This window comes from Prunus persica, chromosome G3, assembly GCF_000346465.2.
Source record: "Prunus persica cultivar Lovell chromosome G3, Prunus_persica_NCBIv2, whole genome shotgun sequence".
In the NCBI taxonomy this organism is placed as follows: domain Eukaryota; kingdom Viridiplantae; phylum Streptophyta; class Magnoliopsida; order Rosales; family Rosaceae; genus Prunus; species Prunus persica.
In genome coordinates, this window is record NC_034011.1 from 23,942,424 (window position 1) to 23,959,332 (window position 16,909).

At 36.4% G+C, this 16,909-nt stretch overlaps 2 protein-coding genes across 3 annotated transcripts; one reads left to right on the top strand and one right to left on the bottom strand.

Annotated features, from left to right (window-relative positions):
* Positions 339-4,571, top strand: LOC18782602 (ultraviolet-B receptor UVR8). Of its 2 annotated transcripts, XM_020559851.1 has the most exons (9): positions 339-427; positions 805-1,076; positions 1,516-1,709; positions 1,813-1,860; positions 2,269-2,341; positions 2,586-2,757; positions 3,081-3,512; positions 3,590-3,781; positions 4,204-4,571. In XM_020559851.1, exons 2-9 carry the CDS (start codon positions 818-820, stop codon positions 4,268-4,270), a joined length of 1,437 nt encoding a protein of 478 aa, XP_020415440.1. In that variant the 5' UTR covers positions 339-427; positions 805-817; the 3' UTR covers positions 4,271-4,571. The 2 variants fall into 2 exon arrangements, with proteins under 2 accessions (XP_020415440.1, XP_007217882.1); XM_007217820.2 differs by having other exon boundaries at positions 377-1,076.
* Positions 4,467-9,367, bottom strand: LOC18784509 (truncated transcription factor CAULIFLOWER A). Its single transcript, XM_020559852.1, has 8 exons — positions 8,700-9,367; positions 6,217-6,292; positions 5,890-5,957; positions 5,615-5,714; positions 5,482-5,523; positions 5,191-5,232; positions 4,910-5,085; positions 4,467-4,793 (listed from the first exon to the last, which is right to left on the bottom strand). Exons 1-8 carry the CDS (start codon positions 8,882-8,884, stop codon positions 4,667-4,669), a joined length of 816 nt encoding a protein of 271 aa, XP_020415441.1. The 5' UTR covers positions 8,885-9,367; the 3' UTR covers positions 4,467-4,666.

Below are 16,909 nucleotides of genomic sequence, written 5' to 3' on the forward strand. Positions count from 1 at the left end.
CTTCGTTGAAACTTCTCCTTAAATTTGAAAAAATAGAAAGAAAAAAATTGCAAAAAAAGGTTAGAATTATGTAGAGTTTACTGATTTTATTTTTACTTTTGATGCGGTGCAAGTTTCATTCACTGAACCTAGACACTTCTCCTTTCTCAAGTTCAGAATGTAATTGTCCAAATAACTTATAAATTCATTAATTTTTTACCAAAAAAGAATTCTATAAATTTATAAAATTAAAATAATTTTAGTATGGATTCTAGAAAATTCTTAAGCGTGAAGCATGTGGGCCTCAACCACGTAACCCGACCCGACTCCGTCTCCGTCTCCCAGCTTCGCGGAACATTTCCACCAACTATAAACGGCAATTATAATTTCGGTTTCTTTCCTCCCTTCCTCCCTTCCTCCCTTCCTCTTTGAGTTTGACTCTTTTCAGGTATCCACTCTTCTCCATTTTCTCGGAAATTCGGTTTTGCTCCTCATCAGTCATCTCTGTGTCTCTGTTTGGTTGCCTAGAATCCAATCAAACAGAGCTCCACCGCCTCATTCACCTTTCTCGGCGTTCAAACAAAAGAACAAATCTTTCAAAGCTTTCAAATTTCTGCTTCGATTGGATCAGAATTTGCTCAACTTTTGTTTTCATTCATTTCCGTGTCAAATTCGTAGCTGAATGCAATCTATTGCAACCAAACGAAGAACCAATCTTATAAAGCTTGCAACTTTCTGCTTCAATTGAATTAGAATTTGCTCAATTTCTGGTTTCATTCTTTTCCATACCGAACACTCGTAGCTAAAAGCAATAAACGTTTTCAGGGGCAGGCAATACATGAAAATGGACATAGATGAACTATTGGGTCGAAACCGACCAGTGAGCATTCCGACGAAGAGTGCAATTTACGTGTGGGGCTATAACCAGTCTGGGCAGACGGGTCGCAATGGTAAGGAGCGGCAATTGAGGATCCCAAAGCAGCTCAAGCCCGAGCTTTTTGGATGTACGGCTGGGGCCAATTCGCGATGGCTGGACATTGCCTGTGGCCGCGAGCACACAGCCGCTGTAGCCTCAGACGGATCGCTTTTCACTTGGGGTATGCTGGTTTTACAATTATAAAGTTTTCAAATTTGAATTCAATTCATTGAATATGGGATAATGGGACTGTGAAGTCAAATTGCCCTTTCTCGTTTTGGAATTGGTTATGGTGATAGAGTAAATTCAAAGGCATGTTTGGCTGATAAGTCCGTCGCTTTTTACTTTTGGAATTGGTTTTCCATTTCTGAATTCAATCAATTGCATATGGTGGAAATGAACCGTTTACCGTCTTGAATATTGGTTGTTAGTGATTTTAGTTTGTATTAATAGACCTGTGAAATCAAATTGCCGGTTCTCGTTTTGGAAATGGTTGATTATAGTGATAGGAATAAGCCATATGTTTGTGGTGGTTGACAAAGTACATATAAAATTGTGTTTGGTTGATGTGCGTATGCTGAGAGCATTAGATAACCTGAATGTGTAAACAATTGATCCAGGGGCTAATGACTTTGGTCAATTGGGAGACGGAACTGAGGAGCGAAGAAAACATCCAAAGAAAGTGAAGCAATTACAGACAGAGTTTGTGAAATCTGTATCTTGTGGAGCACATTGTACCGCTGCTATTGCAGAACCTCGTGAAAATGATGGATCTGTCTCAACAAGAAGGCTTTGGATTTGGGGGCAAAATCAGGTCCTACTATGAATTTCTTCAGCATCATTCCTGTTTTCATCCCTTTTTGGCAGATAGTACTGTAATTTGTTTACTTTTTTTCTTCCCTGTTTTCTCATTACAGGGATCAAATTTTCCACGTTTATTTTGGGGCGCCTTCACTCCAAACACGGTATGCTTTACCTCTTATTGATTATGCATTCCTTTTAGGTCAGAATTTTTTGTCTTAGAATTATGATATTATTTGGATAGTAAGATGAGCTCATCAGGTTTCAACTATGGAGATTTCATTTATCAAGTAAATAAGTTCTCTTAATAAAAAGCTGAGGCAGTAATTGATTTTAAAAACCTTGATCAATTGTCATTAGCTGGGCTGGTTGATCAAAGTCAAGGGATTACTTTGAACAGCTACTAGGCTCTGCTGCCACTGCAGGCAATGCATTTAAAAGTTTGACAACTAGTCTTAGATCACAACTCCAAAACCCACAAGAGAAAAAGATGAATTCCTGTTGTATCAAATGCTTCATTGAAGATGGTTATCAAATTTAATACTTGTTACTTACCAAAAAGTTTTTTACAGATTATCCGTCAAGTGTCTTGTGGGGCAGTTCATGTGATGGCTTTATCAGACGATGGCCTGCTACAAGCTTGGGGTAACTGTGATTCTAGGATCATTTGCTATGTCTACCTCCACCCTTATAAATGCATATTCCATTTGTTAGTTTCTTATAATATCATTTTTCTTTTGAAAGCAGCTTCTGAGTATATCTGTTAGAGTTGATTTTTGTATTGCAATTTGGTGATAGATACATATACCTGACAATATGAATAGAAAACTGAAGCTTGTGTTTTCCCGCCTCTAATTAATCAGAATTAATTACTGTGCTGGTACACCAGGATATAATGAATATGGTCAGCTTGGCAGAGGATTTACATGTGAAGGATTACAGGGGGCTCGTATAATAAATGCTTATGCGAAGTTCCTTGATGATGCTCCTGAGCTTGTGAAGATTACCCAAGTGTCATGCGGGGAGTACCACACTGCAGCTATATCTGAAAAAGGCGAGGTGTAAGTGATCTGAAGGAATTCTTAGATGGAGATTAGGTTCTATATTTAAGCTTGAGTATTGTGGTTGTCCGCATGGCACATTTAACTCAGAAGGTTTGCAAAATCTTCGTATGGGAATCTCACATTTTAAGGGAGACAGGATGCTGCATTCTGCTACTATACATTTCTGAATTTATATTTGTTATGCATGATGCAGCCAGCAATGGTTGTAGCAGCTGAAAGATCCTTGCTACAGTTATCATACTTTATTCTTCTTTTGTTTTGTTTAACTTTAGTTTCTTTGCGGAATTCTTCCTCACAATAAATTTATTTGGCCCTCACAGGTATACTTGGGGGCTTGGAAACATGGGTCAACTTGGGCATTGTTCCCTCCAGTCTGGGGAGAAAGAGTTATTGCCTAGGAGAGTGGTCGCACTTGATGGAATATTCATAAAGGATATTGCATGCGGTGGTATACATACATGTGCCGTGACTCAGAAGGGAGCTCTTTATGCTTGGGGTGGTGGTCGATCAGGGCAGTTAGGCCTTGGCCCTGACACTGGATTCTTTTCATGCACCGCTAATGAGTCTGAGTCTTTTCTCCGGAATATCCCTGCATTAGTTGTTCCAACTAGTGTACAACTCATTACATGTGGACACTCCCACACACTTATCTCTACAAGGGATGGAAGAATTCATGGATGGGGCTACAATAGCTATGGTCAGGCATCTAACGAGAAATCGACTTATGCTTGGTATCCATCCCCGCTTGATTGGTAAGGCACAAATAAATTGTTCATCAGGTTTTTCTTGGCAATCTTGATTAGTATTTTGATTGAAGTATGCATTGCAGGTGCGTGGGGGAAGTGCGGAAACTTGCAGCTGGTGGTGGCCATTCAGCCGTGTTGACTGATGCATGTTCCTTGAAGGAGTTGTGTGAATTTAGGCTTGCGGATAGCGTGAATCTAAAGAATGCTTCTGAGATTGAGGACATTGCGTCTAGAACAGGTTCAGATGCTTTAGCACGCCTCTGTGAAAGATTGAGGTATTCCTTTCTATCCATGGCCTAATTCCACATTTATGTAATATTAGTTTTTCTGCCTTCATAAAATTAGGATAAAATCTACTAAATTTGATAGCACTGAAAATGTTAGTAGAATCTATGTCACACACAATCAATGGAATATAAATATAGGAACTGGACTACCTTGAAAGAGCACCAGAGTTTGTCACATTTTGAGTTAACCTATGTGTGAGTGTTGTGGCAATGATTTAAAATCTGAAAGGTCCTCATGTTCATAGAGGTTCTTTCGTCCAAAGAGCTTTTTAATTTGTTGATCACATAATATTCATTAACTCTGGTGCCTTGGGAGCTTTTGCAGCAGTGTCTCCATTGGTTTGGAATTGCTTCTTTGTTCTTTATGTTTATCTTTGATGAAATACCATGTTACTTTTTACTTCCTGCAGGCAGCATGTGCTTGAGGGTGATGATTGTGAATATGAAGACGATGAGACCACCAGTAATAGGAAGTGAAGAATCAATTGGACCAGATTTTAAAATTGACAATCATTATGTCAATAATTTGTCTATTAATCACTTTATTATTTCCAATCTGGTTATGAATTAGGTATTGAAAATTGTTGTAATCAGATTGTAAGGGGTTAATCTCTTGTAGTTATGTAAAATTGCTATTTTGTAACCCTAATTAAGTCAAGTACACAATTAGCCATGTCAAATTTTCTTCCAATATGATTAGAATTTAGAATATTACAAGTTTGAAGAAACATTGTTGTTTTTATTCTTTATAATAATAAAACTTTACAGTAGAGGTAAATTGAATGTTAATTGTGATCGATGTATCTTCTTCGACCTCCACAACTAAAAACATTAGAATTTTATTTGAGAATAGCCGGCCGGCCAGCAAGCCCATTATTCGTTGAAATGGCGATACATCCACATTGGCATGAGTGTGTTAGTAGTAGTGGGCGGCCGAGTTTGAGTTCTTCCGTCATTATCATCACCATCTTCCATCCCTCCTCTTGCCTGGATTCCCCCACTGCATCAATATTTGCATACAGTCTCAATATACTTGCTTTTTTTTTGCATGTAACCCAAATATTCGTCAACTGTATCATCAAGAGAGAGAGAGAGAGAGAGAGAGAGAGAGAGAACCCAATGGTTAGAGAAGCAAGTAGTGCCGGTGTTGACGGGGGTTGGGGCGGCGGCGGCGGCATTAGCAGGAGGGTGGATGAGTTGTGGGCGGCTTGGTTACTTTGGTGCTGCTCTACCTGCCGCCCCTGACCATCATGCTCTACCTCCAGCATATTTTCATTCTCCTTCAGCTTCAGCTGGGGGTCATATATAAAAACATATACCACAACTTTTAATTAATTAAACGAGCTTATGATCAACGCTAATTCTCTGGCCATTATATGATATCATGATTTTATTACCTTCTTTGCTAGCGAGTTGTTTTGCTCCTGCAGTGCCTTTTGCTGTAACAAACAAGTTCCTATAATGTGAGATCGATGACGTGCAAATATAATTAACACCAATTTCATCTTGGATTAAAATAGCCTACAAGTGACCCTTAACCCTGATTTTATCCCAAGCACACCTGGTAATTAAGCTAATCATTTACGACACGACCATGCATGTCTACACATGAGCAGGGGAAAACCATGCATATATATATATATAGTATATATCACATTTTCCGGACATGCCCATGAGAAACTTTCTACCTTTTTGTGCAGCTCTGAAATGGATTCGTGCATCAGTTGGTTCTGCAAATGCCAAAATCCATATGATTAGTGTAAACCGAAAACCATATATACGAATTGAGTTGACAAGCTTGCTTAGCTATATGCACTTTACCTTTCTTGTTCGTATGCGCTTAAGTGCTGTCTCAAGCTGTAGCTCCAAATTTTGAAGCTCTCTCAAGCTTAAGGATTCTAAATCTTCTCCAGTAAAATGCCTGGAGAAATCGGTGTCAAATACAAGGTTAATGAAGTTCACCATGATCATTTTGTCATGATATTTTTCATCTTGTCCTCAACTCAGAGCTTTTTCCTTCTTAAAGTCCTTACATTCAATATATATATATATATATATATAGCTTAAATAATTTCTTGTGCTAACTGGCATGATACCTTAGTTTCCTTTGCAAGACTTCAATCCTTGCTGCAAGCTTGGGATATTCCAGAGACCAGCAGCTTCCCTATACACAGTATATACAGGGCTTACATTCTTCAAAAGTGCAAATTAATCTTTAGAAGGCTACTGATAAAACTCTAAATCCATCTTTTGCTCATGAGTTCATTAAAGGACATGCATTCGAACGAGAGGGAAAACTGAAGGTCCAACTTTTGTAACAAAATCTTAACAAAAACAAGAAGAAAAAAAAACCTATTTAATACAATTAGTCATCTTTTAAGATATATATAACTATTTGATGAGCTGCATGTATGAAAGGATACCTGTGGTTCGGAATCAGTTGTGAGTTGCTGTTCTGCATACGAATACTGGTCATATCGCTCCAGGATGCTCTCCATGCTTTATAAAAAGGAAAGCTTTCAGAATGACAAGCCAATGAAGCTTATGAAGTTTAGTCATTTGGACAATACTTTCGAGATTAATCACTCAGACTTTATTAAAATGTAAAAGAATGGTTAACAAGGATTTTGACACTAGGTTGTTAACAATAGTATCATAATATCATGACACAATTTGGTATTAAAATCCCTCCCCCCCTTAATTACTCCTCATTTAACTTAAGGAGCACATGTACCTGTGAGAAGGAGAAGTAGATAGATACGTTAGACAAATATTATAATAACTTGAGTGCTTAGGGACAAAGTTCACTCATAGATTCAAACACGTAGTATAGTTCAACTCACATATTATAAGTGATAAAATGTAATAGTTCATATCGATGCTCTCTTTTTCTTTGTCGACCTAGCTTAGTCTCCGTCACATTGCAATCACTTTAATGCCCTATTTAGTTATAAGCCCACGTTACTAGGCTCGGCACCTTAAAATCATTTGTCTTTACACGCCAAGATGGCTTTAGGTAAATTCTATGTGTCTGAAATGTGAAAGTAGCTGAAACTCTTTAGCCAAATGAGTATAAGGTTACTATAGCTTGTATTACACCAAATGAGTGTTTAAAATGTATGGAGCATGGCCACTCCAGACTCAATAGTGGCTCTGCTGAGCCGCCTCAATAAATTTGAGCATTTTAAAGACTTCAATGATATACATAACCAAGGTATTACGCCTCACATATTAGACAGTTACTATACTCGATCAATGTTTTATGTGATAAGGCATAATACTTTCAGGTTTTATGCATACAATCTATTATGTCCTATACGCTATCATGCATATTATAAAACTTCTACTTCAGGCTAACTTGATTATGCTTCCCCAAATCTTTTCCTTTTTGATGTGGAGGGGACGAGTTGTTATCTCATTCTATCTCAATAGTCTCCACATAGCTAGTTAGTACCATGCGATGTTACTAATCCACACTCATGTTAATTGATAGAACCTTAAAGAAACGCAAATTACAAGTTCAACATATGATGGATTATTATCTAATCCATGAGATAAAGTGGTTCGGAAGGGAAGCGTAAGTAAATTACTACACAAAAGATAACAAAAGAAAAATTGCATTTACAAGTATTCCTAGCTAACATTGGTGTAACATTCATATCCCAAAATCAATTAGGCAAGTTCATACTAGAATAAAATGTTTTTCCAAATGTATGAAATCTCAACCTCCATAGTAAAGGTATGTGTATGAATCACAACATACACACATGTTGGGAAGATTAACTTAACAAGCTTAATCAAAATCTCTAGCTAATGTAAGCATGAACAGATATCCATTTTTAAAAAATAGTTACATAAAATAATACTTGCTTTCCGGTTCCCTAATCTTGTGGTTTTGTCTAATTGAATGATTAACCACATTAGACGCAAATGGGAAATCCTTTTGGGAATCTCACATAACGAACCAACATTTGCTTTTCTCTCTTCCCCTACGCACCTTTTCGACAACCTATATCATTGGAAGAGGGCTTTTTCCTCCTAGCTAGGTGCACAAACAAAACAACCAGCATAGATATTGAAGATCTACAAGATGCTCATATACTAGGTAACAAAACCAACGAAAACACCACTCCCATCATGACACATTGCTCAATGAAACCTCACCCGGGTCGAACACCTGTAAACAAATTATTATTTATAAAATAAATAATAAAAAAATAAGTGCTAATTTTATTTTTAAAAAAATAAGTACTGCCTCCTCTTTTGGGTGTACATGTGATGTACAAAACCCTTTTTCTGAGACAGTGATGGTACATAATGCCAGTGTCTTATATCATCTTCATATATATACAACTACTAAGCTGCAAAAATACCCATTTTAAGAATTTAGATTGCATACAAAATTAAATTAATTAATTCCCAATTCTTGATTTGGCCTGTAAGTACACGTCTGTGAATTGTGAGTGAACCTGGACTCTATGTACTTACTCTGACAATAAGCTAATCAATTAGAAATGAAACAAAGCAATTAATTATATAAAAACCAAAAACAAGAAGATTTTGTTTCTGTTAATTATTTGTAGCTGATCAAAGAGATAATATATATTACAAAGCTTTTGTTTTTATATGGGATTACACATTTTTTTTCATGACTTTCTGCATCTTGACCTCTTAGTACAAACAAATACAGAGAGAGAGAGAGAGAGAGAGAGAGAGAGAGAGAGAGAGAGAGAGAGCATATATCTAAGTACTGGTGTTTAAGCTTAGCTTTTTTGTACTATATTAATTTATAAATATTTTTGGATTAACGGAAGCAAAGAACACTAACAAGAAACCAGAAAGATCCATGCCCAGAGAAAGATATATAAGCTCAAGAAGCACAGTGATGAAGGAAAACGTAACAAACCTGGAATCACTAGAATACTCAAAGAGCTTCCCTTTGGTGGAGAAGACAATAAGTGCCACGTCAGCATCGCATAGAACTGAGATCTCATGAGCTTTCTTGAGCAATCCGGCCCTTCTCTTCGAGAATGTTACTTGCCTGCTTATCTTGTTCTCGATCCGCTTCAGCTGAACCTTACCCCTTCCCATTATTTTTTTTTTCTCTCCCTCTCTCTCTCTCTCTCCCTCTCGCTCTCTCTCTTTTTTTTCCCTCTCTTTTTTCTTATATTACTAAAAATGGAAAGAGGGAAGTGAGGGAGAGAAATTACTATATATAGTCCTAGAAACCAAATAGATGAAAAATATACCAAATTTGAAAGAAAACCCTAAATTTGGTTGATACCAGAAAAGAAGCTAGATGAAAAGAGGAAGCATGGAGATGGTTGTTTTTTATGTGATAGTGGGTGTTTAATGTGTTGGGTTTTTTTTCTTCCTATTTTTGTATTGGGAAGTGTTTTTGGTTTAGTAAGCAAAGGCGCTGTGCAACACAAATGGGGAAAAAGAAGAGAGAATGAGGGGAAGAGAGGGACAGAGAAAATCTGGTGGTTTTTGGAAACCGGGTGGTTTGGGCGAATGCGTTGTCGAGTTGAGATTGGCGGAAAAGGCCCAACACTTGGTGGTGTCTCAGTTTAGTCACAGGATTGCAGACAGTCCGTACAATCTCATGTCAGATAAGCTTTGTGGGGCCGACGAGAAACCCTCTGTGGGGCTGACGGCGCTTCTCACTTTACTAATTTGGTCTCACCTTAATTTTATCTTAATAAGGATTAACTAGTTAAGGATGTCTTGGTAAACTTGTCTTTTCTGAAAGATAGGTGTTATATGGTAACACTTTGAATCTAACCAATAATTCAAATTTATAGTTTCATATAAATATCTAATGTTGAGGGAGTGGAGTGTCTAGACATATATGTTCTCAACTTATACGAAATCAAAACTCAACAATTGAATTTGATATCTTAAAAGAAAAACTAGTGGTCTAAAATTGAAGTTCTTCTTTTTAATGTGATCCAACCAGATCAACATATTAGCAATTGAAATTGATAAAGATATGAGGAATCTCAAAGTTTCTCCACATCTACACTAAATTTTCTTATAATTTATAGCGCATATAGCTTTACAAAAGGAAAGTGAAAATAGGGAAGAGTAGGAAGACTTGGAGAAGAATCTTCTTTTACGTTTATTTTTTTTTTCGTTTAAACAGAACTATTCTAAGAAAACAAAAGAAAAAAACAAAAATAAGTAAATTTAAAGGAAGGGTCATTAGTTAACACTTAAAATGTGTTGTTATCAGTTTCCTTGACTTGGATTATAAAGTCCATCTTTCAATTATACTTGTTTTGTGCATTATGAATCACTAATAACATGAGTTGTTAAATCATGATCAGATTGTTAATGTTCAACATTGACTTAACACATGGATTAATTAATCATTAACCAAGTCAATCAGTCAATTGGGAAGCGAAATTTTAAGGTTAACTGTAGAACGTGGGTGCGGACTCGTGTAGGTTTTGCCTGCCAACTCCATTTGATGGTTTAGTTCAATTCGATTCATCTAATTGTTTGCAAAATTATAATGATATCTGGTAAGGAAATTATTAAATCATTTAAATATTTTTTTAATGATTTCATAGTTGTTGCCGGGCTCCCTGGGGTTTGGTCTTCCTGTCAAATTAAATAATTAAAATGGTTTGTGTTTTTGTTGGTGGCGTGGCGTGGCTTGTTGGGATTGGGTTCAGGTCCTTCGGATCTCTCAAAATTCAGGGAAATTGGTTTTTGTTTTTGCTAGCTTCTGTGTTTTCTCTTCTTAATTTGTTGGCTTTATGTTGCCCTTTGTGGTGGTTTGTGGCCGCAGTTGGCTGCCCCAAATGAGTAGATACTACTTTATTTCAAATTCCTGAAATCTTAAGTTGTGCTTTTTTAGAGCGGCACATGAGCCGGGTTTGTCATTATTATTATCCTTATTTTCTCATGTACATAAAGAGAAAAACTTATCTATCCTCGTTTCATTACTTTCATTTCTTTATAAAGAAATCTTTCTGTTGAAGAAGGATACATATGTTGACATTACTTTTCTTTAGAAAAAAAAAATAACATTTTTCAGATTGATAAATCGCATTAGAAAATCATATTCAAGCACACTACTTTGTGGTCCAGCCTCTGAATAATTATATAATTGTGTTGGCATGTGGGATTTTTATTTTTATGTGTGAAACTTAAGAATTTCCATGATTGTGGTCCCATTAGTACTATGAACATTTGTTTTCTTCTTCTTTTTTTTGTTTTTGTTTAAAGTTTGTTGGACATTCATCTCCTACCCATCATACTCTTGAACAAGAAACTGTTCTATGACCTCTAAAAGCACCATCTTCCATTCCTTTTAAATAATACAACTGAAGTCGTACGACTATATGCATAAGGCGAGGGGGACCATTTAAGCTACAAATTATACAACTCAAAAAATGTCAAATTAATATTGTGAAGGACAAGTGCGATAAAAAGGAAAATACATCTCTCACTTTATTTCTCGGTGGTTGTGCTCATACTCGTTTTACTTTCTTTTTTCATCATAAATTTAACAATAAACTCAAAAGGAATCCACGTCAATAAACAGCGATACAATTTTAAAAAATATAAAGTTCTAAATAATGTCAGAAGACTCCTCAAACCAAGACAATTACAAATCAAAACGGACTAATCTATGCTATTACAAGCTGGAGACACGAGGGCAATTTTCCTTTTATGGTTTTTTTTAATTTTATTTTTTTACCTCTAAAAATTTCACCACAAACAGACCTACAATTTGCTGTACACGTGAAGCCATAAATGAATTTCGTTTTCATTCCCTTACAATACTCAAATGTAGGTGTGACCTTGGTCAACATTATTACTGCTATAATTGAAAAGAGGGGGAGAAAAGTCAACACATTTTGCACATTGTTCATAGCCCAACTATATACTGATCGATCAGCTATAGTAATGCGTTTAGCTGTTTAGTGGACGACAAGACGTATTGATGTGTTATTGTCCCAACAGTCCCATGCCATGGCCCAATACAAATGATAAAAAACCAACAAAAAAACCTCATAGAGAATTGGAAATAGAATACGACTTGCGTCTTGACCACAACCATTTGTTTCATGAGGTGCCCCACGTACCTGTCGAGCTCATTGAATTTGCTCAACCATTTCTGCATGCATGAATAATGGCTTAGCAGCTTCGTCCTCGTATATAAGTTGGGTTCTGCAAATGTATTAATGCCATCTTTTGTTAAGCTTTGTTGATATATAATATATATGTGTCCTTAAAATAGAGACGTGGACATGGAGTGAAAAAGATGTGAATCGAAAACGATGCAACCTAGCTAACCCCCTTTTAAACCACACTCATTATTGTTCTAAATCAAAGTGAAATTAATAATAATCAAGATAATTAGAGTGCACTTATCGCGGATAAGTACTACCTTAATCATCGGTTTAGTCTGATCAAGCTTCCTCTATTCTTGGTGGTAGAAAAGCTTCATTTTCCTATAAAAGGACCGTGGCTTTAAATCTAGACTAGATCAGCACATTTGGTTTTAAAGTTAGTTTGAGAGTGATGACCAAAAAAGAAAAAAAAAGCTAAGTTTGAGTAAAGTTTTTCCTCTCTCTCTCTCTCTCTCTCTCTCTCTCTCTCTCTCTCTCTCTATAATTCAACAAACCTATGTTTATATATGTCACATTTGGTTGTCAGATATGTTTATATCCCAGTTCAAGAATTAGCTCGGGGAAAAGCTGCATATGTACCAACTTTTCCAACATAATATGTGAGAAATTAGCATAATTAATTAAAATACCAATCTACACATGGTAATGGAATCATGAATGGAATGATTTCATCAACAAAAATTGAAATCGAAAAGTGAATAGTTTGTAATGATGATATTGAAGCATTAATTAAATAATTCATGTGGTCCTTCCTCCTTTAACACAAGCATGCAAATTAAAAACAAAATAAAATACAAATGTACATTTTGATCCTATCTATCAATTTTAACTTGCGTGTAAGACTTAAGTTTTCATGAAGTGGTCCTATAAATGAGTTCTCTATCTCCGCATGGAAACTTTCTCAAAGTATAGAAGAAAGAAATTTCTGGGATTAAGGAGAGATTATAGAATATTACGGTAATATGGTTACGTGGTATATTTTGTACACGTGTTATGCAAATGCAATCCCTCCTGTGAGAAAGCTTTAACTTAACTTAGAAATGTATTTAAAGTTTTCTTTCTTTTTCTTTAATATAGATGAACAATATAGTTTATTTTCCTCCTTTTTAAAAAATAATATCAAAAAATATTCAATTATATCCACGTAACTGAACTATTGTAGTATTCTATCATCACTCGAAATTAAGCATGACACATAATCTAAATGGTCCCAATGAATCAAATGTGAATTCAAACCTCGTATATCTATATGCATCTCAGTGAGCTAGCACATGCTTGATGGGACCATTTCTTTACACACCAACAAACAAATTGAAGACCTACACATTTGAGACAAAAGAGAACTAAGTTAAAACCTACTTCAGTCCTTTTTGCTTCGTAATTTGCACCTATACATATGTCTATAGATATCTCAAAGTCCCAAATTCTTTTTCAAATATTACTCCATGAAAAATTTATGTCGTACACAATAATTGTTGAGTAAAACAATTATATAAATATATAAATAAAAGCTCAAATGTCATACACAACTCTATTAACTAACTGGGCTTAACACAAAAATAAAAGCCCAAATCCTTTATATTGAGGCTCATTACTTTGGGCCCAACAAAATCTAGCAACCAACAAGAGCCCATATGATATATCAAATGAAAGAGGCTACAATGAGGAATTTAAAGTGAGAAGGCTAATCCCACATTTAAAATATTTAGGCTTATTTATTGTTTCACCCCTGAAACTCGAGCTCGTTCTCACTTAAGCATTCGGAATTCATATTTCATCACTTTACCTCATGAATCTCTAAAAATTGGTAAAATTTTCTCACTTTACCACTTCCATCTATTTATGTCCACAAAACCATTAAGTGTGCTGAGGTGGCATAGGCATTCTAGTAATTTTAACCCTTCTATCTTCTCTCTCTCTCTCTCTCTCTCATCCCCTCCCCAACACTTATCGCATCTCCATCGCACCCCACCCCACCCCCTCTCATCTTCTTTCAGCTTTTTGCCTCTTTCTCTCACTCTCACTCTCACTCTCACTCTTTCTGACGAAAGAGAAGATGGACAGTGGATGTTGATGAAATTTTTTAATAAAATTTTGAGTGGTGGTGGTTTGAGTGTGTTGAGTAATTCCATGGAGGGTTAGGTTTGGGTTTGGGGAGGGAAAAGGAGAGAAGAGAGAGGCTGCGATTGTGTGTGTGTGTGTGTGTGTGTGTGAGAGAGAGAGAGAGAGAGAGAATGAGTGAGGGAAGATGTGGGGTGCGATGGAGGCGCACTGGGGTTGGGTCTGGGGAGGGTCTGGGAGAAAAGAGAGGGGCAGAGAGAGAGAGAGAGAGAGAGAGAGAAGAGATAAAAAGAGGAAGGGTGGGTTGGGGTGCAATGAGGGGTTAGGGGTCAGAGAGAGAGAGAGAGAGAAAGGCCATTTAAAGGGAAAATGAGACGACGTTGAGGGGAGGGAGTAACATTTGAGACGGAGTGGGAGAATGGGGGGTAAAGTGAGGAAAGTTGAGTTCCTGGTAGTTAAGTAAGAGCGAACTCGAGTTCTAGAGGTGAAACAGTAAATAAGTCAAATATTTAAGTCTTAAGATTTCGTTACATTTGTTGATGGTGAGATTGACCTCCTCAAATAGCCTCCTCACTTTAAACTCCTCATTATAGCCTCCTTGATATCAAACAAGGTCTTAAAAATTTCAACATCATTTTTCGCTGAACCAGTGAATGCCTGGGGCATTTTAGGACTGCCTCGCGTTGAAAATTTTGCTTTCTTACTTTTTTTATTCTTATTTTTATAAATTTTATTCAAAATTAACAGTGTTATAGAGGTGAAGGTTATATGGGAGGACAAGTGTAAAAATAAAATAATAAAATAATAATAATTAAAAAAAAGGGTGGACAAACAAAATGGGCACAGGAGAATTGAACTCATACAAGCTTTTGTAGCTTGTGTAAAAGCTCTCTGTTTGAAGAAACCCTTACATGAAATAGGGATAACACTAGTTTGCTATCCTCGACCAATCATGTTATGCCACACGTAATAACTTTTTTACGTAGCAGTCTGTGATTGGCCGAAAATAGCGAACTAGTGTTATCCCCGTTTCATACAAGTTTTTCTACTTTGTTTGAGTAGAAGAAGATAAAAGGGTTCCTTTCCCCCCCAAGGTCCTCTCCTCTGGTACTTCGAGTTTGTACATTTGAGGCTAGGGTTGATGACATAACATCCTAAAGTAAAGTTTAGTTTTTTTTTTCCTTTTTTTTTTTTTTTCAGGAGATAGAGTACAAACTAGTAACTTACAACAAGAAGCTACGTGCCACACATCACATCCAAAATAAAACATAACATAACAACATAACACAAATAAAAATGAGACAACCCTTTGCTGAACAAGACACCACACCACAAAATGCACCATGATAATGTATCCGATGAGAAAGTCCAGGTATCTTCGAATAACCATCTACCCAGCTTAATTTGTTGGAGGACATGAGAGGTCATCGTTATTCAAAACATGCACAAGAGACATGGGGGGTCATCGATTTTTTTTCATGCCATCTCTTCATCAGTTACCGTAATGGCAAATAGGTTCTCTTTAACCCAAACAATCTTTGCTTCACCATATTTTTTCCAAGCAGCTTTGAGGATGGTCTTGATTGCCTTTTGTTTGGGTGCTTCTGAGCGATTACCACCCCAACCAATTGTAAGCCCTCCTCCATATTATATATCTCTAGTGACTCCTCCAATTGCTTAATGAGCTGGTCTTCTGTTGGACGTGCAAGCTCACCACTACATGGTCCACTTCTTCTACTTTCACTCATGATTTGGTCAGGGGACATGCTGTGGATGGAAATAGGATCTTGTGGCAGTATTTTGGGTATTTTCCGGGTCGTGTTTAAGTTTGATGGAGCGTAGGTGGATCTAGTCTTTGAAAGTCTGGTATAAAAAGCAAATGAGTATATAGGCGCAGGGAACACCAGCTAAATCTCCTCATGTTTAATTCCGTTGGTTCTAAGTTGGTAGAGATTATTAATGCAGACATCCTAAAAACCCGAAGGAACTTCAAGATTTAGAGGATAAATGAAGCAGGTAAGGAGTAATAGGAGCACAGTATGTCATGGGGATTTTGATTAGATTGGATGCAAGATTTTCCCTAGATCAAGTATTAAATCTGTAAGGGTTGTCGATCGAGATATGGGTTAAGGCGGTGGTTGTGATGGAGTAATGAATCACCAGTACAAATACGAAGAAGAGGAACTCCCACGAGAAGAGAAGAGAGGATGTTTTGTTTTGTTTGTCACTTTCTGTTTGAAAATTATATATATTTTTTAATTAAAAGAAATTGCCGTCAACAATTGTGTTTTGTGCAAAGGGCCTTTTTTTTGCATCCGGATCCATGGTTGTGGATTATAATTTAATCTAAACACTAGAATTAGAACGACATATATGAAGCTTTCTATCTGAAAATTCGAATGTAAATTCTAAATTATCGTCAATACAAATAGTTAAGAATCACTTCTATTTTTAAAGGGTATGGGCTACTTATAGTCTAAATTATCATAAATTAATTTTATATATATATATATGGGGGTTAAGATCCGAGGACGCACAAAAAAACACATTTTTAACCCTAGATGATTCACCATGCATACAATGACTCAAAATGCATAAGTCACTATTGTTTTTAAACTAAAAAAAACCAATATTCTATTTTTACTTTTTAAAAACATGCAGCAATCATTACTTCAATTTCTCCCTCCTCACATGTACCTCTTCATTTCTATTGCTATTCCTTGCACAGATTTCTTCCTTCCACAAACAACTCTCTCCCACTCCATTATTCTCTTATGTCTTCATCTCTTCCTTAAGTTTCTTCATCATTTCTTGTTGGACTTGTCGGAAAAGTGAAACCATTGTAATGTCGGAAGCTTCTTCACCATTAGTTGTGGAGTCATCACGCACCTCTAGCCCTCATCTCCGT

Excerpts from the sequence above, each read along its gene's own strand:
- LOC18784509 (XM_020559852.1), bottom strand. The coding sequence starts at position 8,884 with ATGGGAAGGGGTAAGGTTCAGCTGAAGCGGATCGAGAACAAGATAAGC. Across the intron at positions 5,958-6,216 it reads CAACTGATTCCGAACCACAG|GGAAGCTGCTGGTCTCTGGA; the intron begins GTATCCTTTCAT and ends TACTGTGTATAG. Across the intron at positions 5,715-5,889 it reads GTCTTGCAAAGGAAACTAAG|GCATTTTACTGGAGAAGATT; the intron begins GTATCATGCCAG and ends CGATTTCTCCAG.
- LOC18782602 (XM_020559851.1), top strand. The coding sequence starts at position 818 with ATGAAAATGGACATAGATGAACTATTGGGTCGAAACCGACCAGTGAGC. Across the intron at positions 1,861-2,268 it reads GCGCCTTCACTCCAAACACG|ATTATCCGTCAAGTGTCTTG; the intron begins GTATGCTTTACC and ends AGTTTTTTACAG. Across the intron at positions 3,782-4,203 it reads CGCCTCTGTGAAAGATTGAG|GCAGCATGTGCTTGAGGGTG; the intron begins GTATTCCTTTCT and ends TACTTCCTGCAG.